At 44.5% G+C, this 24,702-nt stretch overlaps 1 protein-coding gene across 2 annotated transcripts; it reads right to left on the reverse strand.

Moving 5' to 3' along the window:
* Nucleotides 1-2,929: 2,929 nt before the first annotated feature.
* On the reverse strand, nucleotides 2,930-22,005 carry PPIL1 (peptidylprolyl isomerase like 1). Of its 2 annotated transcripts, none has more exons than XM_007085252.3 (4): nucleotides 21,723-22,005; nucleotides 18,566-18,720; nucleotides 3,981-4,049; nucleotides 2,930-3,379 (listed from the first exon to the last, which is right to left on the reverse strand). In XM_007085252.3, exons 1-4 carry the CDS (start codon nucleotides 21,776-21,778, stop codon nucleotides 3,159-3,161), a joined length of 501 nt encoding a protein of 166 aa, XP_007085314.1. In that variant the 5' UTR covers nucleotides 21,779-22,005; the 3' UTR covers nucleotides 2,930-3,158. The 2 variants fall into 2 exon arrangements, with proteins under 2 accessions (XP_007085314.1, XP_042842161.1); XM_042986227.1 differs by having other exon boundaries at nucleotides 18,566-18,747.
* Between the last annotated feature and the right edge of the window lie 2,697 nt (nucleotides 22,006-24,702).

Below are 24,702 nucleotides of genomic sequence, written 5' to 3' on the forward strand. Positions count from 1 at the left end.
TTTCAATGTTTCCTCCTCCACACGTTGCAAGAATGTGGTGCCAGAAGGGGCCACAGTGACGTCTCAGATTGGCTCGAGGATCTGGGGGTAGGAATCATTTCCCTTATGCGGGGAAAGCTATTTTGACATATTCTGGAGACACAATCCAAAAATAAATCAAGCTGAGGACTTCCAGAGGGCTTAGTGGAAAGGTTTTGCTGCCATACCAGCTAAAATCTGGGTTTGGAGATGCGGTGAAGCTATTTCAGCGAATGGATCTTAATCTTTTCCTGACAGAGAACAATTCTAAATTTGATTCATTTAGCAATAACTTCAAAGAATTGCATAAGGTGCTGAGGGGGCTCCCAGCGGGGAATAAGACAAAACCTTTGCTCTGAGGCTAGCCCGGTGGGAGGGAGAAGCTGTACAAGAGGTAGGAGAGGGGTGTGGTGGCTTTGAGGGCCACTGGTAATAACTGTAGCTGTTTTCTAAATGCTGGTGCTTTTTCAGATGACCTGTTCTAGCTCATTTAAATCTTCACAACCCTATGAGGCCAGGGCTATTATCCTCATTTTATGGTGGAGGAAACTAAGGCACAGAGAACTTAGGGAACTTGTCCTTCGCACCACTGCAAAATGGCGAAGCTGGGATCTGAACAGCAGTCTGGTTTCAGAGCCCTTTTTCTTCAATGTCGTATTTGCTGAAGACCTCTCCCCTGCATTTTCTGTGATGTCTACAACCTATACCATATCTTACCCATGCTGGTGCCCACACGGGGACTCAGTGCCACACACCATGGTCTGATGTCCGGTGTAGTAAAGTGGGAATAAAAGGCAGAAGGGCACTGTTTCTACAAGCTTAATCTCAGCAGCCAAAGCCAGAAGCAGTTAAAGCTCATTCTGTGCTTTGAATCTCTTCACTCTTCCAAGGCCACCACTGGTCGGGGAGGCAGATCAGGTTATGGTGCGGACTGTCCCATGCTTAGGAAAATCTCCCCCGCCCCCACTGTCAGGTTGGACAAACGTGACCTCTGGGATGTCACTACTCAAAGTGTGATGTCTGGACCAGCAGTCACCATCTCCTGGGAGCTGGATAGAAATACAGACTCTCTGGACAGATGCTGAATCCCGACTTGCTTTCTAGCAGGCTCCCGGTTATTCTTGTGTATGGTAAAGCATGCCAAGTGCACTGTACTCAGGCCCTTCTTCCCTTCTCTGAGCAGTGATGGTACATTTCCACCACTCCCACGACCTGGGTGAAAATGGGCATTCTCAGGATTATAATTCGGGGAGGTAAGTGGATGGATGTCTTATTCTTTGCTCTTAGAGGTGGGTCCAATGATGTCTGCCCAGTTCAGGGCAAAAGAAGTTTCTACTTCCCCAGAGTCTAGAACAGTACTTTGCCCAACACCATCTCTGAAAAGTTAATAAAGTCATTTACATAGTTTGTTGTTGGGTTTTGCGTTTTTGTTGTTGAGAGGAAAGAAAGAGAAGCATGGAGAAAGAGGCTGAAGGTGGGGAAGGCTTGAGGAATACAACTTTTTGGTCATTCCCTAAAGTAACCCATCATTTCCAAAATTTATGGAATGACAAGGAAGAAGATTAAAGCTACAATCCCCTCTTCAATCAAGGAGCTGCCAATTTAAGGAAGCCACACTACATACCACCTCTGGGTCCATAACAACATAAAGGTGGGTTTCCCGCAAGTTCAAGGGATGCTTTAGGTCTCTCAGCACATCCACCTGGCTAATCTACACAATTCCCCCTCACTCAGAAATGCCAGTGGATATCACTTAAATTCTTTCTTAGATACTGCCTTTTTAAAGTCCGCCCTGCTCTTGAATAGAAGTCCACTGGAGACCCACAAACCTAAAATGTGAAATGTTGAAGATGAGCCCTACAATCCTACTTGAGATGGTTCACAGGTTAAAATGGCTGTTAAAACTTCATACAGTCTTTAAAATCAGAGCCCAGAAGCAATTTCAACCATCAGTGGCACTTTATTTTGGAAGTTTCTATGTATTACATAGATGGCGACTTCCTTTGTTACCACCCCCCATTAAAAAAAATCAGAAAGATTTAAAAAACATGTAAAATCCCTTATCCAGTTTCTCTAGTCCTAGGTTAAAAAAAACTTAAGTGGTGCCTCTCCTTCATGACAATACTGCTTTTTAAGGAGAATTCATAGTCTACCCTTATGCTCACTACAGAGTTCTACTCCTTCCTGGGGAAAAAATGGTCAGTGTTTCTGTTTGCTTTTAATAAATTCCTTTCTCGATTATTACACATTATCATTCCCCACTTGACACCTTCTTAGAAACTTGATTGTTGGATGCATTTTTCATTTGGCAAAAATCCAACGTGGCTTTGCGTGGGATGTCTAAGTGTCAGAAACAGCAGTGTTGATGTTCTGGTTTTGAGAGGGAAAATATATATAGAGATGCATACATTCCCTGGAAGAACAAATGTAGGAGACTGAAATAGGGTGCGCATGGAGTTAAGAAGGCTGATAGACACTACTTGGTTTTGAATTCTGTGGCTGTCAGCCACCGAAGACTGCGGTGTAGGCCAGAATATAAATCTCTGCAGGAAGAAGTTTGGTTAGGCACCACGAAATGACAGAGCCGGCTGCATTTTGTTCCAAGTGTATCAGAACAGACACAACCAAGGAGGGGCTCATTGGCAATAGGCAGTTCCCTGTGAATGACTACTTATGAGCATTTCTGTGAGTGCTCTGTCAACAGAGGCACCGGGGGAAGAGAAAAGAAGCATCCTATTAAAATCTACTTCCGGGGCGCCTGGGTGGCTCAGTGGTTGAGCGTCCAGATCTTGATTTTCGCTCAGGTCACAATCCCAGGTTCATTGTATCGAGCCCTACGTTGGGCTCTGCGCTGAGTGTGGACCTTGCCTGGGATTCTCTCTCTCTCCCTCCCTCTGCCCCTCTCCCGTACTTGTGAGCATGCTCTCTCTCTCTCTAAAATAAAATTTAGAAAAATTATTTAAATAAAAGAAAATAAAAATATACTTCCATCTCTAACTCACCCAAGACCCTAGGTCTCCTTAGCTCTGTGATTTGCAAGGCCAAAATGAAGTTTAAGTATGTGTCATTCTAGGTCATCTGGAAGCTGGTTCACCGAGGCCATCTCAGAGGACCTGAGTGTGCCCAAGAAAGCAGCAAGCCTACCCAGAAGGGTATGCCTTAATGATCTTCACATCATCCACAGGGCGGTCCTGGGAGTTCGTTTCCACCATTCCTACTCGATTCACCATTCCTATACCCTGGCACACACGGCCGAAAATGGTGTGTTTGCCATCAAGCCACTGGGTAGGGGCTAGGGTCACAAAAAATTGGCTGCCGTTGGTGTCTGGCCCCGCATTGGCCATTGCGAGAATTCCGGCCCCTGGTGGGAAAAAGGAGGAAAGAGTATGAATAACCCCCAAAGCTCCAGCCTGGAGCGTGTTACACCATCCCAGACTTTGTTCTGGCCTCTGTCCTCAACCACATGACCCAAACAATCTTGCCCTCAGGGCAGGCTCTCCGCCTTTGCACCAAAGGCCATCACTGCACTACCCCAACAACCTCATCTTCCTGGTCTTCGCCTACTCCCCAGCTTCTCTATCCATGATGATCCCCACCAACTGCTGGGCCATGTTCCTGATTCCCCTCCAAATCCCAGCAAGGTCTCCTCCTTCTCTGAGGAAAGCAGACTTTAGTTATAGTGCAGAACTACAGACACATAGTATATAAATATAACTCCCAGTTTATGACCGCAACATTCAACAATTAGAGGCTAGAACACTCAGGCCAGCACTGTGAATTGCTCAGGACCCTGAGAGAGGCGTCATCTTCTCTAATCCACCACGGCTCTTTGTGGCGCCGTAGCTGGGCAGCGGCATGGCACCACGCCACGGTGTCAGGCATGTGCCCTGGATCACAGCCAAGGGCAAGCTTTTAAAGTCCTCTCCCTCTTCCTACCCAGTCCGGCCAGACTCTTTACTTACCCGTGAATTTCAAGTCTGGATGAAGTTCATCTTCAAACTGCTTGCCGTAGATAGATGCACCACCTCGACCTGCCAGATTAGAAGATAAGAAGCCAGTCAGCTAGTCCCACGCTCTACCTCACGGCAAGAATTATGGTTCAGGGTCAAAAGATTCTTCGGAGTATACAAAAGGAAAGAGCAGTGAGCACACCTGGCCCCTGCTAAGTATACTGCAACTACGTAGCCCAGCAGCAGGATCAAGCACAGACATAGCACATTCGGATCACTGGTTTCATTCAGGTAAGAGGTTTCTTTTCAAAATAACACCAAGAGTGTTTTTTCCTGGTTATTAAAGTAATACGTGTTCACTGTCAAATATGCAGAAAGCATAGAACATTATCAATAGGACATTAAAGTCCCCTATAACCTAACTATCTACAGTTTAACTACCATTTATAATTTGATGGATTAAGAGATTTCTTAATTTTTAACTTTTTTATGAGTATTTTAGACAGGAGTGCCCCAAGCCTTAACCCGGTGCCCATCACAGACATTGCTGATCAACCAACATTCCTCCCTGCTGAGCTTCGACGGGCCTCTGTGGCCTACCAACTCAGAACTGTAGGCAGCCGTGTTTAATGGACCAGAGATGGCACAAGACTTAAAGAGCTACTCGCCGTCCTGAACCTAGATGAAGGAAAGTAACATTCATTTAAGTCAAAGATCTCCAGCTTAAGGAAAACAGAGTGGAAAGTGGCAATGTGGCAGAAAGGAATATCACAGCAGGCAGAGTCCGTGGAGAGGAGAAGTCGTGCATCACTAAGGAGATTATGAAGAGACGTGAGATTAGGAACGCTTTGCTAGCAACATCACCACCTTACGCCATTTATATTATGTCCACGAGAGTGTGGCGCTGGCACCCAGGTTCTGTTCTTAGAGCAAAATGATACAATAAATATGGTGTTCCCAAAGGAAAAAAAATGTCCTAATAGGAGGCAACTCGCCTAATCAACTATTTAGCAAAAAAATATGACTTGCTGAATTACTCTGGTTTCTCCAAGTTGACCAACGAAGACAAAACAGCCTGGAACAAAGTGAACATTGGGTTCATCAGCTTACTCTGCTTGCCTGGCAGCCAGAAAACAGCCCAGACACAGGGAGCTCACCTCCTCTTACAGCCTGCGATGAAAGTAGGATGTTAACGCACCATGTTCCTCCCAGGCCCCAGGGGCCAGCTAAGGTGTTTCCATGGTGAAAATCCCTTGCAGTACTTAGAATGTTCCACCACAGACAGCCTGCCATAGCCCCCGGTGCTGGAAGAAAACACCTCTCACGCAAAGAAGAATGGGAGTGAATCCTAACAGACTCAGGGAAACCTCCCACCCGGCCCAGGCTACCTATGCTTCTGGGAAAGTACCCAAATACCAAACTTTATAAAAATGTGTTCCAAAAATTCCAACCTGTCAGTTTACTTCTCAAGAGCAATCATGTAACCAATATATTATCTCAGACTACAGAGTCAAGGTTCCTACCTGAGGCTGGGGGCAGAGGGGGTGGTTAGTGCTAGGGCTGACTATGAAAGAGAGGGCCATGGGCACAAACTGTGGTCAAGCCCTAAATCCAGGGCTTGAGTGAGCAAACAGAGGGCGAAGTTCAGTAGCGGGCTGTTCGTCGCAGGCTGGGCCTTGGAAGTGGGATCCCTGCAAGCCGGGGGCTTCTAGGATGAAACCTCAGGGCCCCTGCCCTCTAGGAACCGAAAGCCATCACATAAATGGCACCAAGAACAAGAGGGTTAAGGGATGGGCCAGTCAAGAGTCACACATGAAGCCCGGGGGTTAAGTCATTAGAAGGAGAGGAGAGGAAAGAGCACGGGGGGCCCTCTGTACTCACCAGGCATAGTCTGACCAGTTGCAACTAGTGTGGGGCTCCACAGCACCATTTACACACAATATGTTATCTTTTCATAATCTAATTCAACCCAGTAGGGTTTGCAACAAAATGTCAGAAAGACAAAGAATTCCAATCAAAACATTCCTTTGGGCATGTGGAATAGGGGAGAGACGGTAGGGGGACAGCCACGATTAAAGAGTTTTCCAGTGCAGAGCAGGGTACCCAGATGCCAACGATCACTTATAAAGCTGACAATCTGGAAGCTTTGCAGTCAAAACTTTGCTGTGTGCCGAGTCTAGTACAGATACAATGGCGACAGGCACTGATCTGTTTTGTAAACTCTGTATTCTGGACGCTCTTTTACTCTTCTGTCCCTTCTCTTCAACATTTATTCAAGGTATTTAATATCTCAGATGTACAAAAGAGACAAGGAATAATGAGACAAACTGCACCCTCGCTCAGGAAGAGTGTGGTCAATCCAGTCAAAGACACCATGCACACACACTCCCTGCCCTCTGCACCCACCTCCCCGCCAGCTAACAACTACTTCAAAGAATCACGTTTTCCTCTCAGGTAGCCATTATGCTGGCCAGGAGTCTGTCCCTTCCGTGCTTTCTCCTTTTTACTACCTAAGTATGCACCCTAAAAAAATGCATTGCTGCTGTGCATATTTTTCGGTTTATATAAATGGTATTATACTCTATGTATTCTTCTGCAATTAGCTTTTCTTTGTTCGCCATATTTATCCATTTTGTTCCATGCGGCTCTCTGTAGTATTCGTTCCAACTGTGCGATTGTAACACCAATCTTACCTTTCCTCATGTCGATGGGTGTCTGGGATCCTTCTCCTGTTTCTGCTGTTGTAAACCATGCTGCAGTAATCATTCTTACGCCTCTCTCAGACAAGTGCGGGAGCTCTTAGGGACAACACCTCATGGGCAGGCAGGGTCACGGTTTTGAGTATTACCAGATTTCCATTACCATTACCAGATTTCTTCCAACAGCTTGCCAGAAGTGGCCCCAATGTGCACTCCCACCCACAGTGCTCACTCTTACTGCTCTAGGTGCTTTAGGCAGACTTTCTAACATTCCTCAGTCTGAGAGGTGTCTGATCTCTTGGGGTTTAATCTGCATTTCCTTGAAGGTGTGCATAACGCCACAATTACTGGCTATTTAGCTTTCCTCCTCTGTGAACAGCCACTTATCTACTAAGTGGTTTGACATTCATATATATAAAAATATGTATATAATTCATATATATAATATATATAATTCATATATATACATATATGATTTGTATATTATTAGGATTAATATTTTGGATACTAATCCTTGGTCAGTTAATGCTTTTGCAAATACTTTCTTCCGGTGGACGAAATTTTATCACTCTTTTAATGGGGTCTTCTGCTGCACAGAATTTTTCGCAGTTGAAATCCCTCAATCTTTTTCTTTATGATCTTCTGCTTTAAAAAAATATTTCCTTCTCCCCAAGACCCCTCCGATGTCTCTTCTTGCTCACTGCCTGGCAGAAAACTCCCACGATGAACTGGAGCGGCATCTAAGACACGGTGGTTTCAAAGATGACCATACTTGGTGCTTACCCCATCGTTCCCATGCCACAGCCCCTTTTGGGACCAGTCCCAAAGCAGTACAGGTGACCCATGAAGAGGCCCTACGTGAAAGCTCTGCCTGGGGCACCTGACACCAGAAGGCGACTGACCAAACCCATCAAAACCTCTTTTCTGGCAAGAGAGCATCTAACAGCAGGTTAGCTGTTCTCTGAGCATTTCTAACTCTTTCTCTAACCCCTTCTCCATGGCCTAGTTCAACCTCAGGGACAAGAGAGGCAGGTACTGACCAGTGCCTTTTGCAGCTAGGGGTAGTCAGATGATCTGGTTCGGACTTACAAACAGAAGCCTGCTGAGTAGAATTTCTGGGAAAGCTAGAACTTTCCTGATAAAAACGGAAAAACACGCTCCTTTGTCTTTCACCCATAGCTCTTTCCCCATCTCCCTTTTTTGAAAGCAGAGGTGATGTCAGGAGCAGCAGCAGCCATCTTGCAGCCATAAGACAAGTCTGAGATCCAAGGCCAATACACTAACAATGATGGAATGGAAAGATATAGTAAGTTTGGGTCCCTGACAACTCTGTTGGGCAGCTGAACCAAGGCCTACAACTGCTTACCTTCAGACATTTTCTTATGCGAGAAAAACAAAAGCTCTCTTTGTTTAAGCCGGTGCAGTTGAGTTTTCTGTTATGTGCAGCCAAAAGCATTCCAAATTGATACAATCGCTGTTAGTAACAGAGTCTTCCAAAGAGGGAACTAACAGGTGGAGCTGCTGCTGCTGTTGGATTACCAGGGCAAATGCCAGATACCAGATCTAACGTGGGAAACAATGCTACGTCTCTCCAAGAAGCTTTGAGGGTCTTAGGAGTCCTGTCTTCCTCACTTGCCTCTGGGGCCAGAGAGATCCAGATTTCCATTCCAACTCCACCACCAACTGGCCGTGTAGCCTTAAGGAAGATATTTACCCTCTCAAAGCCTCAGTTTCCTTGTCTGAAAAATGGAATAGTAGAAGTACATCTGTCTCGTAGGACTGTTACAGGAACTAAGTAAGATCGTGCACAGAAACCACGCAGTGTAAAGCATGGAGCAAACACTGTATTATCAGCGATGATGAGCTATCTTTTTTTTTTTTTTTAATGTTTTTATTTATTTTGAGACACAGAGAGACAGAGCACGAGCAGGGGAGGGGCAGAGAGAGAGGGAGACATAGAATCCGAAGCAGGCTCCAGACTCTGAGCTGTCAGCACAGAGCCTGATGCGGGGCTCGAACTCACAGACTGTGAGATCATGACCTGAGCCGAAGTTGGACGCTTAACTGACTGAGCCACCCAGGCGCCCCTGAGCTATCTTTAACGGAGACAACCTGGGCATTTTCCGGTGAGAGGCAACTGTAGGTAGTGATTAATACTTCACCTTAGGAGTCAGACTGCATGGGTTTTTGCAGTTCCTCAATCGGCAAACCTCCACCACTCCCTCACTGCTCCTTGCTCTGAGTGTAACTCTGCTTATTTCAATGACAAAAAAGGCAGAGAACTTTCACGTGCTCTCACCACCAAATCCACTCCCCTTCCCACATCTCCACCCATTTCCCTTCCTTCTTCCCTCATTAATAAACCGTTCTTGTGACTATCCCACCACCATGTACCTAATCGAGCCCATTCACCGTTATGGAACTTTGCAACTACAATTCCTCCCTCTGCTGTACCATTTTTTTCTTTCTAGTAGACCAGGCCTATCAGCAAAAAAAAAAAAAGAAAAAAAAAAAAAAGAAAAAGAAAAAGAAAAAAGAAAAAAAGGAAAAAAAAGGTCTTAAAAATTAAACATAACGCTCCAAGTATCCCTATTCCTCTGCGCCCCTTCACAGAAAAACTCCTCAAAAAAGCTGGCAACACTTGGTGTCTTGGCTTCCTCTCCTGCCTCTAAATGCGCTCCAATAAGACTTGTGCCCTGACCGCTCCATTACAATGGCTCTTGCCAAGGTCATCAGTGACCATCACGTCATTAAATCCAATGGCCAATCCTCAGGCCTCACCTTGCTTGCTCTGTGAGCAGCATCTGACAGTTGATGTCACCCTTCTAAAAATCCCACCTTACTGGTGGTGACTCCTCCCCTTCCCCTACTGGCTCCTTCTCCTCTGCCCCCTGTCCTTTTTTATATGTTAGACCTGCACTGATGTGTGAAGACCTCCCCTTCCAACCACTGCTCTCTTGCCCCTTTAACTTTCACAGGCGTTACTCCAATCAAGCTCTTGAATGTCTAACTCTGTCTTAGCATCTGCTTCCCAGAGGATCAGAACCGACAGAACCACTATCACCCTAGGCCAAATACAAAAAACTCTAGCTTTGATAAACGTCACAAGCTTCCAATTGGTCTCCTTGCTTCTAGCCTTGTCTCCTCTTTTCCAAGCCAGCTGGTTCTCCACATGGAAGTCAGGGGGACCCTTTTAAAACAAGCCTCATCATGGCAGTCCTCTGCTCCAAATCCTCTGGTGACATTTCATCACGCTTAGGACAAAATCCAAAGTCTTCACCACTTATGAGACTCCATGACCTGGTGTCCTGCTACCTTCCAAAGTCATCTTCTGTCACTCTTCCCCCCACTCACCTGACCTAGCCACTTGGTCTGTGCTATTTCTTGCCAAGCATCCTCTGGTCTAAGGCCTCTGATCGCTATTCCCTCTGTGGTGTCCTTGCCCCTGACAGTCTCAGGCTCACTACTTCACTTCATTCAGAGCTCTGCTCAAATGCATCTTACCAATGAGGTCTTCCCTAATCCCGCTATCCAAAATAACACCTCCGTGACTCCTGTGGTTCTCAACTGAGGGTGAATTTCCCCATTAGGGACATCAGACAATGTGTAGAGACATTTTTGGTTGTCACACTGAAGGGTCTACTAGCTTCTAGCAGGGAGAGGTCAGAGATGCAGCTGAAGAGCCTACAATGCACAGACAGTCCTCTAAGCAAAGAATTATCCAGCCCCAAACGTCAACAGTGCCAAGGCTGAGAATTCCTGCTCTACCCCCTTACTACAGCATTTTCTGCACATCATTTGTCATGATGGTGATAGTGTATTTTGTACTTAGTTGTTCACTGTCTCTCCCACTAGAATGAGAACTTCACCAGGGCTTCCTTAATTTACTATTGTATCCCCAGCTCGTAGAACATGCCTGGAATATGGCAGGAGGTCCAAAAGATGTTTGTTAAGTAAGTTAACAATCAAAATAAAGAATAACATTTTTTAAAGCTCCTATTTTGGGTCAAGACTGTACTCACCATTTTACAAACATCGGCTCATTTATGACTCACAACAACTCCATGAGGTGAACACAACCACACTCTGCATGTATAGATAAGACGACTCAACAAGCTTACACAACTCGTCTACATTTAGTAAGTTCAAGTGAAGCCAAGATTCAACCCCAAGCCCACCAGGCTCTACGACCCTGTTCATCCCACACTCCATGACCTTGCCATCTACCATGGCTGAATTAAATTTCCTCACTTACTTTTCTTATCCCAGACTCAAGAGTCCCAAAATAGTTCCAGAATAATATTAGATCAAATCTGAACTCCTGTCTGGGAGTCTCTGTGAACTGGTCTGATCTTATCCACCATGCTATCTCTAACTACTCTGTGCACTCTGTCCCTAACAGCTCCTTAACTGTCCCCTAAACATGCAGTTCAAGGACCTCAGAGATCACATTGTACATATTTGTCCTGGACATGGAGAGGTAGCCGGTCCAGCATGTGAGACACAACATCTGGGGTGCTGCGCTCTCCTTCACACTCAACACGTCTCTGTCACTTGTGCCTCTACTCTACTCATTCTTCTTCCTAAATCTAGAATGCCTTTCCCTGTCCTCCTAAGAGTTAAAAGTCTACATTTCTTTCAAGGCCCACCTCACAATATGCCTCCATCCATGCTAATTCCACTCCACTGTACTTTTTCTCTTATTATGAATTATTCCAACCTATGTCATATATATAACCCAGAGTGTACCACCATAAATTTGCATATTATATTACCTTATAGATGTTTCTTTTCTTTTCTTTTCCTTTTTAAGATTGAGAGAGAGAGAATGAGAGCAGATGGAAGGGCAGAGGGAGAGAGAGAATCCTAAGCAGGTTCCATGCTCAACGCAGAGCCCAACACAAGGCTTTATCCCACAACCCTGGAATCGCGACCTGAGCCAAAATCAAAAGTCAGACACTTAACCGACGGAGCCGCCCAGGCACGCCTCTATTGTTGTTTGTTGTAAGAACCATCTTGTCTTCCTGGCAGAGGAGGGAGAGCTATAAGTAAAAGAAAATGCCTCGGCTTCCACTGCTTAAGTCTCTTCACAGGCCTTGGAACAGCACAGGATACCCAGCAGACTCTGAGCAGATATTCACCAAATGAATACAATTAACAATGAGCTGGCCGTTCCACAGTTAAATTTCAGGTGTTCCTGGGGCTACCAAGAGGAGACGAGGAGTCAGAGGGAGGGCGATGTGCAGCGTAATCAGCATGCAATTAATCACCGCAATCACGCCAGCTGGTGAGCACGCGAGGCTAACTGCAGAGCGTGAAGAGCGAGAGGAAGAGCCTGACAGGATGCCACGTCTTACAGGGAGGAGAGGAAGGGAAGAAGTTAGTAGAAGCAGATAAAAAAGACAGCTAAGGAAAAAGCCGGCATAGTTATTACAACAAGAGAAATTTTAAAGAGGAAAAATAGTTTAAAATGATGCAAGTGGGGTGCCGGGGTGGCTCGGTGGGTTAAACGTCCGACTCTTGAGTTCAGCTCAGGCCATGATCTCACCGATCGTGGGTTCGAGCCCCGCATCGGACTCTGCACTGACGATGCAGAGCTTGCTTGGGATTCTCTCTCTCCCTCTCTCCCTGCCCCTCCCCAACTTATGCTCTCTCTCTCAAAATAAATGAATAAAACTTAATAAATAAACGCAGCAGGAATTCAAAGGTATCTGAATTGAGAAAACACCTGGCAAAGGTGCTTAAGAAAGACTGTGGAAAGGATAGTTAGTTCCAGAGTAGCCAGACCAAGGAACAGGGAGGAACAGAAATAGTACATCGACTTGCTGAAGAGCCCAGGATGCGTCATGCTGTTCACCTGAGATATTTAGCAAAAAACATGTCGCCTAATCAGCTAGCAGTTCATATTAGTGACCCAGGAGGGCCTCACCTTGTTTGCCTTCTACCACAGACCTACCAGCTCAATCATTCATTACACTTGAGGCTGGAGGCAATTACTTGGAAATCTTTTGAGTGATTCCATTTCATTAAAATTGCATCATGGAAATGTGACATTATGAAGGATTGCAAAGCAATTACAGAAATATAGGGAAGCTCTGACATGAACAACTCACATCTGAGTCACTTCCAATTCTTGTACATTTATCATGGACTCTCTCAGTTCACTGGCGTTATGAATTAAAATTTTATCTCGTAACAAGAGAGAGGAAGAAGACAGGAAAGTACAGCAAAGTGCTGACAGGACACTTTCAGATAAAGAAAGAGGAGTGAGGCAGGCTTAGACTCCCTCCATACCTGATGAAACAGACAAAAAAAATTCCACTTTTTTCCAAGCCCCAAATTCACCAGCATCAACCAAAGAAAAAGGAAAGAAACTCAGTACAAAAATGCTGAGAAGAGTAAGCCAAGGAAAGAGAGATTCTTCTGCCTGTACTCCCTAAAAGTAGTAAGCAGGAAAGAGAGTGTGGAACCCAGAGAATTCTTACAAATAGCCTCCAATTTTGAGAAGCCAACAGAAGAAGTGGGTGAGCAACCCTGAAAAAACTGAAGAGAAGTCCCTGAAGACAGAAGCCTGTGCATACCACAGGGGCTCAGCAGCGGCATGGCAGGCCACCAGCCACGGCCGCCTTGGGGGAGCGGGGGGGGCACCGGGCCATGCTGGGGTTCAGGACAAGCTACCCCAAAATATGGCACTTGGGCACACTGAATATTTCAAATTGAAGGAATCTGAGAGACATCAGGTACAAGAAGGACACTGTGACGTTCCCTTGGAGTAGGTCCTAAGACCCTCATGTGAAAGGTGCCCTCACTATACCTGGGGAAAAGAACATCCCACTTCTAAGACAGAAGGACCCCAAGAGGAAGCTGAACGAACAAGCCTTGATGTTTACTACATTCAGTTCAGACCCCTTTCGTCCTAGCATGTTTTCTCACAAGTTTCCACTCTAAGCACAGAACACTCAAACAATGAAACCACCCTAGCACAACACTGTCAAACCTAGCACAAAAACACTCAAGTATAACCGTTTCTTCAGGTCATTTTTTTTTAGAGAAAGTGAGAGCGAGCACAAGCAGGGGAGAGGGGCAAAGGGAGGGAGGGAGGTGGAGAAGGAGGGAGAGAATCTTTTTTTTTTTTTCATTTATTTATTTTTGAGAGACAGACAGAGAGCATGAACAGGGGAAAGGCAGAGAGAGAGGGAGACACAGAATCTGAAGCAGGCTCCAGGAGCTGAGCTGTCAGCACATAGCCTGATGCGGGGTTCGAACCCATGAACCGTGAGATCACGACCTGAGCCGAAGTCGGAAGCTTAACTGACTGAGCCACTCAGGCTCCCCAGGAGAGAGAGAATCTTAAGCAGGCTCCATGTTCAGCATGGAACCCAATGTAGGGCTCAATCCCATGACCCTGAGGTCATGACCTGAGCCGAAATAATCAAGCCAAACACTCAACCAACTGAGCCCATGGGTCTTCAATTCTTTATCAAGGCTCCGGTGTCATCAAAACTTAGAACAAACAAATCTGTATGCTTTTCTATCAATTTCTCCTGTTATGGAGACCCAGCTATGAATGAAAAAGGGCAGGAGGATCCTTCTCCTCCACTACAGCTGTTCTCAGGGGACTACCCAGAGTCCAGGGTTGGGGGAGAGGTCTGCAGGGAGAGGGCTTTACTAGAGGCTGGGGAAACAGAACAGAGGCTGGCCCTCATGTAAGGTGCTCACTCAGCATTAGCTCTCCCACTACCTCATCAGGCCAGAATAGAATGGAGAGAAAGCAACCTAGCATCTGGAATGGGAAGGACAATGACAAAGAGGATCCACTTGTACTGTATCTGAACAAATAAAAAGTACAAATAGCATCAGTGCCGACATACATTAAGCATAGATAAGATGAAAAGAAGTGGCACAGAAACTATGCAAACGTAGTACAACAAATGGAAGGAGAGAAAGAAAGGAAGGGTTGTAAGAGAAAAAAACACCTCATGGGGCGCCTGGGTGGCTCAGTCGGTTGGGCGTCAGACTTCGGCTCAGGTCATGATCTCACAGTTTGTGAGTTTGAGCCCCGTGTCGGGCTCTATACTGACAGCTCGAAGCCTGGAGTCTGCTTCAGATTCTGTGTCTCCCTCTCTCTGCCTCTCCCCCATTCACACGCTGTCTCTCTCTCTCTCAAAAATTAAATAAACACTTAAAAAAAAAAATTTAAAAAAAAAGAGAGAGAAAAAACACCTCAGGAACTCAGTCTGGGAGAAAACATAGTCCAAGGGCTTCTCCGCAGCTGTCTCAAGCTACAGATGCTTCAATAGAAATAAGAATCCAATAAAACAAAAGCTCAAAGACAAGATAATAAATCAACAAAATAAGTGAAATGACTGCAGAGCTATGGAAACAGATTGAGAGCCCAATAACACCAATACAGTGCTAATAAATCAATCAGAGCAGTAAAGGACAGAACAGACATGACCACAAGTTGAATAAGGCACAGAGTAAAGGTCTAAGATTATCTCAGTGGATGCAAGACAAAACAGAAAGACATCATCTCACACACTCAAAAGAAATCTAATAGGGGCGCCTGGGTGGCTCAATCGGTTAAGGATCTGACTCTTGATTTCAGCTCAGGTCATAATCTCACAGTCATGGGATTGAGCCTCGCTTCTGGCTCCGCGCTAAGTGTGGAGCCTGCTTGAGATTCTCTCTCTCCCTCTCTCTGCCCCTCCCCTGCACGCATGCTCCCATGTGCTCACGCTCTCGCTCTCTCAAAATAAATAGGGGAGCCTGGGTGGCCTATTCAGTTGAGCATCTGACTTCAGCTCAGGTCCTGATCTCACAGTTCATGAGTTTGAGCCCCACACTGGGCTCACTGCTGTCAGCGCAGAGGCTGCTTTGGATCCTCTGTCCCCCTCCCTATCTCCCCCTCTCAAAAATGAATAAACATTAAAAAAAAAAAAGATTCTTAATAACTAAATAAACATATAAAAATTTAAAAATAAAAGTAATGTAACATATGTGAAAAGCAAAGGTCATAAAACAAAGAATAACTAGTTTCCGGAACTAGGAAATCAGAGCAAGTGACAGAGAAAATATTCACAAATACAAATCAAAACACTTCTCCAGAGCTGAAGGAAGGAGTAAATCTGGCCTCCATATTCTCCAAAGCCATGTTTACAACCAGAAGTCAACAGAACAGACCTGTCTAAAAAAATCTGAGGGAATGAGCGTGGCCCAAAAACAGAATACCCAGTCACGGTCTTTTTCAAATTCTAACATGATGGAGTTTAAAAAAATGTAACACCCTCCAGGCGCCTGCAATACAAACCACTCAGCAGGAAATTCTGCCCTCTAGCCCTTGTGAACAGAAAAGCCTAGGAGTAAACACTGAACCCTCTGAAATGGAGAACCCATACTGTAGCTGAGGGAATCAGGCACTGAATGGAAAATGTGCCCTGATGAAAAAAAAACTAATGACAAAAATTGAGAGCAAGGGAGGGAGGAGTGTAGGTGTGAGGTAACAGAAGAGATATAGATGTGTATATATCTCTGTCCCCAGTTCCAGGCACAGAGCTCCTAAAACTCTTGTAATTTCCTACATGATAAAAATATTAGGGGCAGCTCTTGTTCTAACATTTGGTCTTTGACCTGTCCTTGAAATTGGGCTTTTAAAACCCTTTGAAATTCCTAAGTGATAAGAGCATTACGAGCATCTTTTGTTCTAATGAGGCAGGTGGACTCCTGGATGGTGACTGGTCCCCAGAAAGACCAAGCCATGACTAGAAGCATGGAATTTTCAGCCTCCCATCCCCCTACCCCTGCTTCTTCAGAGAAGGGAGAGGGGCTGAAGTGGAGATAATGATTGGTCATGTCTACATGAAGAAGCCTCCATAAAATCCCAATACTATAGGGTTCAGAGAGATTCCAGGTGGGCAAACACATCCCTGGATGGTGACGTACCCTAATTCCACAGGAACAGAAGCTCCTGCCCTGGGGACCCTCCCAGACCTCACCCTGTCCATCTCTTCATCTGGCTGTTCATCTGTATCCTTCATCATGTCCTTTAATAAACTGGTAAACGTCTTCATGAGTTCTGTGAGCTGCTCTGGCAAATTAAGGGACCCCAAGGAGGGGGTTATTGGAACCTAGGCTTGTGACTAAAGGGGAGCCAGGGGAAGAGGGGCAATCTTGTGGGGACTGGGCCTTAACTTGTGGGAACTGAGTTAATCTAAGACACTCACTTGGTGTCATAGAATTGCTTGTCGGGCGAGGCGGGGGGGGGGGGTGATAAACCTAAATACATTTGTGTCAGAAGTGAAGTGATCTGTGTTAGCAGTAAGGGAGACATGCAGGAGAAAAACACAGGAGGAAAGAACTAGGTTTTTCCCATCACAGAATGCAGGCAAAACTGAGTTTTTTTCTAAACAACAGGAATGGGTAGAAATTTAAGTACTGACTGCCTCACCTTTCATAACAGGAAATCAATTTTTGTTAAGTATATACAAAATTAAATGGTTTTTTTTGTTTTAAAAACAATAACATGCATGACATAGTCTATTGTCTTGAAATCATCTCTATTTAGCTAGTGATCCATCCATTCATCCATCCTTTTAACTAGGTATCTGAAAAGAAAGATTTCTAGAATAATGTCCACCAACAGTTAACATCAATTGTTTCTGAGAAGTGGATATTGTGGGAATAATTAATAGTGGCTAGAAATCTTTAGGAAGGGGGCACCTGGCTGGTTCTGTCAGTTAAGCATCTGACTCTTGGTTTCAGTTCAAGTCTTGATCTCATGGTTCGTGAGTTCAAGCCCCACATCAGGCTCTGCAGTAACAGTGGGGAACCTGCCTAGGATTCTCTCTCCATCTCTCTCTGCCTCTCCTGTGCTCTCTCACCTGTGCTCTCTCAAAATAAATAAATAAACTTGAAAAAAGAAAAAAAGAAATCTTTAAGAAGTATATGTATAAATGATCTTCGTGTTCTTTTGTCTAGTTTCCTATATCTTCTGTATTTTTAAATGTGTCCATATACATTAAAAACATTGAATACCTCTGGTTATAAAGGATAGATAGAGAACAACTGAAAATGACAAAGAAGAACAAGATTAAGAAAAGACTGGCACAAAGATTATCGAACTTATTTAAAGGCAAAAAAAGCAGGAACAGAAATTAGCAGAGAGAAAATGCAGACTGAGAAGCAAGGGGCCTTGAAACTCACGTTAGCATGCACCAATTTCACTAATAAATCCCATCTAAATGACAGTAACTCCCAAATTCATACCTCCATCCCAGATCTCTCCATGAACTCCATACTCCTATCCCTTCACTTATTCAACACCTCTAAATGAAGACCTGACAACTATTTCAAATGTAATGTCTAAAACCAAAACCAAATTCTTGATTTTTCCCTCCACACATGCTCCTCTCTCAGCCTGCCCTATTTCACTGAATTCAACTAATGTTGGCTTGGGGCGCCTGGGTGGCTCAGTCAGTTGAGTGTCGGACTCTTGATTTCAGCTCAGGTCATGATCCCTGAGGGTCACAGGATCCCCAGGGTCGTGGGATCGAGTCCCACATTGGGCTCCACACTGAGCATGGAGCCTACTTAAGAATCTCTCTCAGTCACCTGGGTGGCTCAGTTGAGCATCCACCTTTAGCTCAGGTCATGATCGCACGGTTTGTGAGTTCAAGCCCCGCGTCGGGCTCTGTGCTGACAGTTAGGGGCCTGGAGCCTGCTTTGGATTATGTATCTCTCTGTCCCCGAGCCTCCCCTGCTCACACTCTGTCTCTTTCTCTCTCTCAAAAATAAATAAACATTAAAAAAGAAAAAAAAGATTCTCTCTCTCCCTCTGCCCCTCTCCCCTGCTTGCTCTAAAATTAAAAAAACAAACAACTAACGTCGGCTTAACTATACCTGTCCCCGTTGGGTCACCTCCCTGGATCATGAAGTCTTTGATGATTCTGTGGAATTTGGTGCCATTGTAGTAACCTCGACGTGCCAACTCTGCAAAATTCTTACAGGTCTTTGGAGCATGCTTCCAGTACAACTCCAGCACAATGATTCCCATGCTGCAGGAGGGGGAGGACAGCAGAGTTCTAGTCAAGAACAAGGTCACAGCAAACAGGAATATTATGGGACTGATCCAGGACTCTTTATTTTCAAACTTATGTAAGTCATGAAATTGTAATAAACATCAGATCTCATGCTCAGCAAAGGAAAACATCACAATGTAAATAATAAAAACACAGGTATCTTCTTTGAGTAAAACACATAGGAACTTCTGGTACTTTTTGTAAACAAAATAACTGTGGACAACTAAAAATTCAAACTAGCCTTATATATTAAAAAAAAAAAAAAAAGTCACTGATCATGGGAAACCAGTATAACCAACCCTCAATTTGGAAAAAAATTTCACTTAATACTTAATTTGTCATTTTTTAAAAAGAAGGTATTATTATATCAGGAATTTGTATTTATTTAAACATGCATAAGTTTCTGGGTAGGAGTAGAAACTTGACAAATGGGAAACAGGATGGTTTTTAATGAGTATTTTTTTTTAAACTTTTGTATTTTTGAACCATGTAAATAATTACCTATTCATAAAAATTTTAATGGGAAAAAAAGGTACAGTTTGTGTGTATTTAAGAGAGGGTGCAACAAATGCAAAACCTGATTACTTCACATCTCTATACCTATCAAATGGGATGAGCCCTTCCCCTCTACCTCCCCCCGCCCCCCAGGTACTGCTCAAGAAAAAAGTAAAAGACTTAGGTGCCTTCCCCTCTCCTCTACTCCATCACTCACCTAGATCTTAAGCTCCAAGAATGTGAAAATTGAGGCAACTATGTATAGTTTGGATAGCCAGTGCCAAGCACAGCATAAGCACTCTATAAATATATATATGTGGTATATGCTAGAACATAGCTCTCTAAAAAAAGCCTTTCTACCAGCAATTCATCCCCTACTAACAATTCACCAGGGATCGACACCTACTCTGTGCAAGGCATGGTTCTAGGCGGTTTTTTCCCTCATGGAGCTTATATTCTGGTGCATATTTTTTAAATACAGGGAATAACTTTTTGGAATGGCAATCGGGAAATACCTATACAGTTATGAAATCAACATACCTTTTGAGAGCAATTTCAACTTCTAAGTATTCTATAACAAAACTCACAAACGTGCTGCTAAAGGACACGGTATGTGGAAGGATATTCATGCCAGTATTTGTCATAACAAAAAACAAGAGGCAACTTAAGTGTCCTTCAAAGAAGTGACTAAAATACAAAATATCCACACTATGGGCAGCTGTATTAGCAAGTGAAACAGAAGCAAATTACAGAAAAAAACATATATACAACATATATACAGTATGATCACATGATTTTGTTTTTAAGAAACAACATAAAAGAGACGGGCATCTGGCTCAGTCGGTTAAGCCTCTGACTCCTGATCTTGGCTCAGGTCATGATCTCAGTCTGTGAGTTCAAGCCCCACGTCAGGTTCTACGCTGACAGCACAGAGCCTGCTTGGGATTCTGTCTCTCCCTCTCTCTGTCCCTCCCTCACTTGCTGTCTCCTTCTTTCAAAATAAGAAAACAACAACAAAAAGATAAAAGAAACAACACAAAAGAGATGTTTAGATGTTCGCAGAGAAAGATGTGGAAGGCCATCCAACAAACTATTTACTGTTTTTACAGGAAGAGGTGGCTTTCACTTACTCTATCTACTTTTACACTGCTTGGATTTAAATTTTGATTTATTTTGTAACTTAAAAAAACGTGAACAGGTGAATTCAGAAATTGCTTTCAAGTTGGGGCCTGAAGTAGGATTTTGGTGGCGGGGAAGATGACCAGGGAGCAAAAGCAGCATCTGAGAACCGTGCTCCGGGGGGAAACAGCACGAGCAAGCGCAGAAAATAGAAAAAAAGTAACTGGTCCTTGGCTACTGATGTGGGAATGGCAGAAGATGCAGCCAGAGAGGGAAGGCAAAGGCCAGATGAAAAAAATAATAATCTTGAATGTCAGGCTACCATGCTTTAATTTTACAGTGTTGTAGAAATAAGAAGTTACTTAGGTTATTCGTACTACCTTCTTAAGATCACTTTGGACTTTTTCCAAAGAGGCAGTGGAATGAATGGAGCTAAAGAACCTAGCATGTGAGGCAGCCGGACCAGGCTCCAAATGAGGTTTCCCGACTTACTTGCTGTATGAGTCTGGTCAAATCATTTCATCTGTAAATTCTGGCATTTCTCCTGCTAAAACTGGAGAGAAGGTGGAATAATACCCATGTGGGTATTAAGTGGATTAAACTATATGAGATGCTATATGTCAGGGGCATGGCACTCGCTAGTTAGTGCTCAGTTATAGCACTCTTTGATACTGGGGGAAATGTGCCTCTTCCTGTGCCTTTCTAATAGTTTAATGCAACTAAACTGCTTACAACATTAGTAGTTACTATAACAGCTGTATAAACAAGCCCCACCTAGATGACCGCAACTCTGAAATTCAAAACTGGTGTGTGTCTTAGGCACTTTTTTTTTTTTAAATGTTTATTTATTTTTGAGAGAGAGTGCACACACGCAGAGGGGCAGAGAGAGAGGGAGACACAGATTCTGAAGTAGGTTACAGGCTCTGCGCTGTCAGCACAGAGCCTGATGCGGGGCTCGAACGCAAGAACTGTGAGATCATGACCTGAGCCGAAGTCCGACACTCAACCGACTGAGCCACCCAGGCGCCCCATAGGCACCTCTAACCTGATTCCAGATCCAACGTCGCTGGCTTGTAACCTCAACACACGCTAGTTGAATGAATGAATGAATGAATGAACCACCGGGTGGGAGGAGGGCAACCAGGCCGCTGTCGCTGAGGTCTCAGGGAGACCCAGTGTGGAGCTCGGACGCGGGAGGTGGCGGTCCCCACTCAGCGCTCAAGCTGCCCTTACGGCCGCCGCTCTACGCTTCTCCACGTGGAGGCCGGCCTCCCGGGGGAGCGTACCCGGAACCCAGCCCCGCGGCAAAGCCGGGGGTCCGCTTCGCCACCGCCAGCCCAGCCCCGAGGCCCGACCCCTCTCACCTGGTCTCCAAGTACACATTGGGCGGCTGCCAGGAGTCTGGGGGGATCGCCGCCATAGCGCAGCGCGCGCAATTCAGCAGCACTTGCTACTTCCGGTGTCGATGCCTGGGGACCCGCCGCTGCTGCGCACACTTCCGGTCCTCGCCGTTCAACCCTTGCTATGGCAAGATTTGGGGAGTTGAGACAAAGAAGAAGGACCCCACTTCCAAGGCGGAGAAGCTGGTATGTGAAGCGAAAACAGAACGGCTGCAGAGACGGAGAAAAGCGCAAGCTCCATTGTAGGGGGTGGTCTCTAAGTGAAGCGTGAGACACTCTCCTGTAGCTCTGATTGGTTCGTTTAGGCGGGGAAGGCGGGAAGAACCAGAAAATCTGCACTCCGATTGGAGTTATGTCCTAATTTTCCATCGGAAGAAGTTTTAGTTCCACAAAGGGGCTGGGACTTGAAAGAGAGTAGAATGAAAGGGAATAGAAATGAGAGGTGCCAGTATCTGACCTTTGTAAGGCCCTGTACAATTTACATAGCACTTACATTTTATTATCTACTCCACAGAGCAATCCTGTAAAGTAGATATTATTGTTCCCATTTTTCAGATGTGAAAACCGAGACCCAGCAGTTAAATGACTTGTTCATTTGTCTCTAGCCATACAGCAAACCTGAGCCTTAAGACTCCAAGAAGTAAAGCAAAGAGTCTGGGACAGAGAGAGGAAAAGGGTCAGGAAGAAAATGAGAAAGAAGGAAAGGGAGAGAGATGAGAATGAAGATCAAAGAGATGAGGGCTAACGCAAGGCTTAGAGTGACTGGCTGGGATATATGGGACAGAAGGTTGTTAGGGAGGTTTGTTCAGGGTCAAAGAGAAGCAAAGTAGAGGCCCTGCAAGGTTTGGAGGGAGGAGGAGAAAGAAATGGGGTAAGTAAATGTTGTAGATGCTTTGCACACTGGTTAATAATGATGGCTACGGGGCGCCTGGGTGACTCAGTTAAACGTCAGACTTCAACTCAGGTCATGATGTCGTGGTTCACAAGTCCCAGCCCCAAGTCGAGCTCTGTGCTGACTGACAGCTCAGAGCCTGGAGCCTGCTTCGGATTCTGTCTCCGTCTCTCTCTGCCCCTCCCTCGCTTGTGCTCTGTCTCTCAAAAGTAAATAAATGTTAATAAAGTTTTAAAAAATTAAAAAAAAAAATAACGATGGCTAAATGAGTTCTTACTCTATGTCAGGCATCGAGCTAAGAACTATGGTGTGCTTTCACCTTGTTAAAATCAAACACAAATGGAGACCAGACTTGAAAATTTCCTGAGCAAGCAAACCAGTTTAGTCATATAGGCAAACCTTAATTTAGCTTGTTCTGTAAAATAAGCGAAACTTAACTTGGGCCACTTCTTGTTAATGCCTCTGAAAATCAAAAACAAAACTTAAACTGTTCTCAGAATTGATATGAAGTAACTACTCTTCTTAAAACTTTTTTTTTAATTTTTTTTAATTATTATTTTTTAAAATGTTTATTTATTTTTGAGACAGAGAGAGACAGAGCATGAACGGGGGAGGGTCAGACAGAGAGGGAGACACAGAATCTGAAGCAGGCTCCAGGCTCTGAGCTGTCAGCACAGAGCCCCACGTGGGGCTCGAACTCACGGACCGTGAGATCATGACCTGAGCGAAGTCGGACGCTTAACCGACTGAGCCACCCAGGCGCCCCAAAACTTTTTAAAATATTTAAAAAATATTTTACACCGTCAGCACAGAGCCTGATGTGGGGCTCAAACCCATGAACTGTGAGATCATGAAATCAAGAGTTGGACGCTTAACCGACGGAGTCACCCAGGTGTCCCACTATTTTTTTTTTAAGTTTATTTTGAGAGAGAAAGGGAGAGTGCACCAGGGGAGAAGGGGAAGAGAGAATCCCAATCAGGCTCTGCACTATCAGTGCTGAGCCGGATATGGGGCTCGATCTCACAAGCTGAAATCAAGAGTCAGACGCTTAACCAACTGAGCCACCCAGGCGCCCCATGAAGTAACTACTTTTAACCCATCCCTATCCCTAGGAAATTCTAATATTATAAAATATCTGAAGAGTAAAAAGCCACACTATCTCCTCACCGGATAAGCTGCTTCATAACGATATACCTCCGAACCTCATTCCATGTTCGGTTTGAGTGCTTCCAGTTTGCAAACTATTTTTTGTGTATGATACATTTTTACTAATTACTATTTCAGTGATCCACTTAATCTTCAAAACTCCATGAAGTTGATGTTACTATACCCTTTTTACTTTAAGGAAACTGAGCCTTACAAAGATTAAGTGACTTGTTCAGTATCACAGCTGTGAGTGTCTGCGTATAGTTAGTTCAATCCTAGTTCCCTTAATTGTCAGGTAGGAATAAGGCTATACGGTGTTGTAGAGATCAACTAGACAGTGAGCAGGCTGGGCATCTCCTTCATTTCTGTGCCTTTCTCGCAGAGTACTGAGAATAGGGTGTTCAGGTTTTGTTGAATTAATAATGGGCAGAGAACTACATTTTACGCTGATGAGTGCTGGGCTAAGGTAAGGTATAATAAATTTTACACTTTCTGCAGTCTCGTGTTCATGTCCTCTTTATGACCCTTGAGCTGGACAGAAAAGTCTTTATCATTGGTCCATTCTGTCTATTGCTATTTGAGTTACCTTTCTCTGGATCTTATGTAGTTCCTTACTATCTATTTTGGGTGCCTTAGGGCACAGTGAGGATGCATTGGAGTTTTACACAAGAATAAGTCAGTGTCTTTTTGTCTCATTCCAAAATCCTTCCCCAAGAGACTCTGTATTTGTTGGCCTTTTGTCCCCAAGAGAACATTGGGTGACTTCAGGGAGGAATTAACAGAGATTTCTGAGTATAACTAATAGTCCACCTTAAATTACTCTGAGTGTCTTGTATTTACTTCACCTATTCTGTTAAGCTTAATTTGTCTTCTTAATAAATGTGCTTTATTAAAAACAAAATTATA

Source organism: Panthera tigris, chromosome B2 (assembly GCF_018350195.1).
Source record: "Panthera tigris isolate Pti1 chromosome B2, P.tigris_Pti1_mat1.1, whole genome shotgun sequence".
NCBI classification, from domain to species: domain Eukaryota; kingdom Metazoa; phylum Chordata; class Mammalia; order Carnivora; family Felidae; genus Panthera; species Panthera tigris.

Coding starts and splice junctions, on each gene's coding strand:
- PPIL1 (XM_042986227.1), bottom strand. CDS start 21,778: ATGGCGGCGATCCCCCCAGACTCCTGGCAGCCGCCCAATGTGTACTTG. Junction 18,748..21,722: donor AATGTGTACTTGGAGACCAG/GTGAGAGGGGTC, acceptor GTTCTTGACTAG/AACTCTGCTGTCCTCCCCCT. Junction 3,380..3,980: donor TCCAGACTTGAAATTCACGG/GTAAGTAAAGAG, acceptor TTTTCCCACCAG/GGGCCGGAATTCTCGCAATG.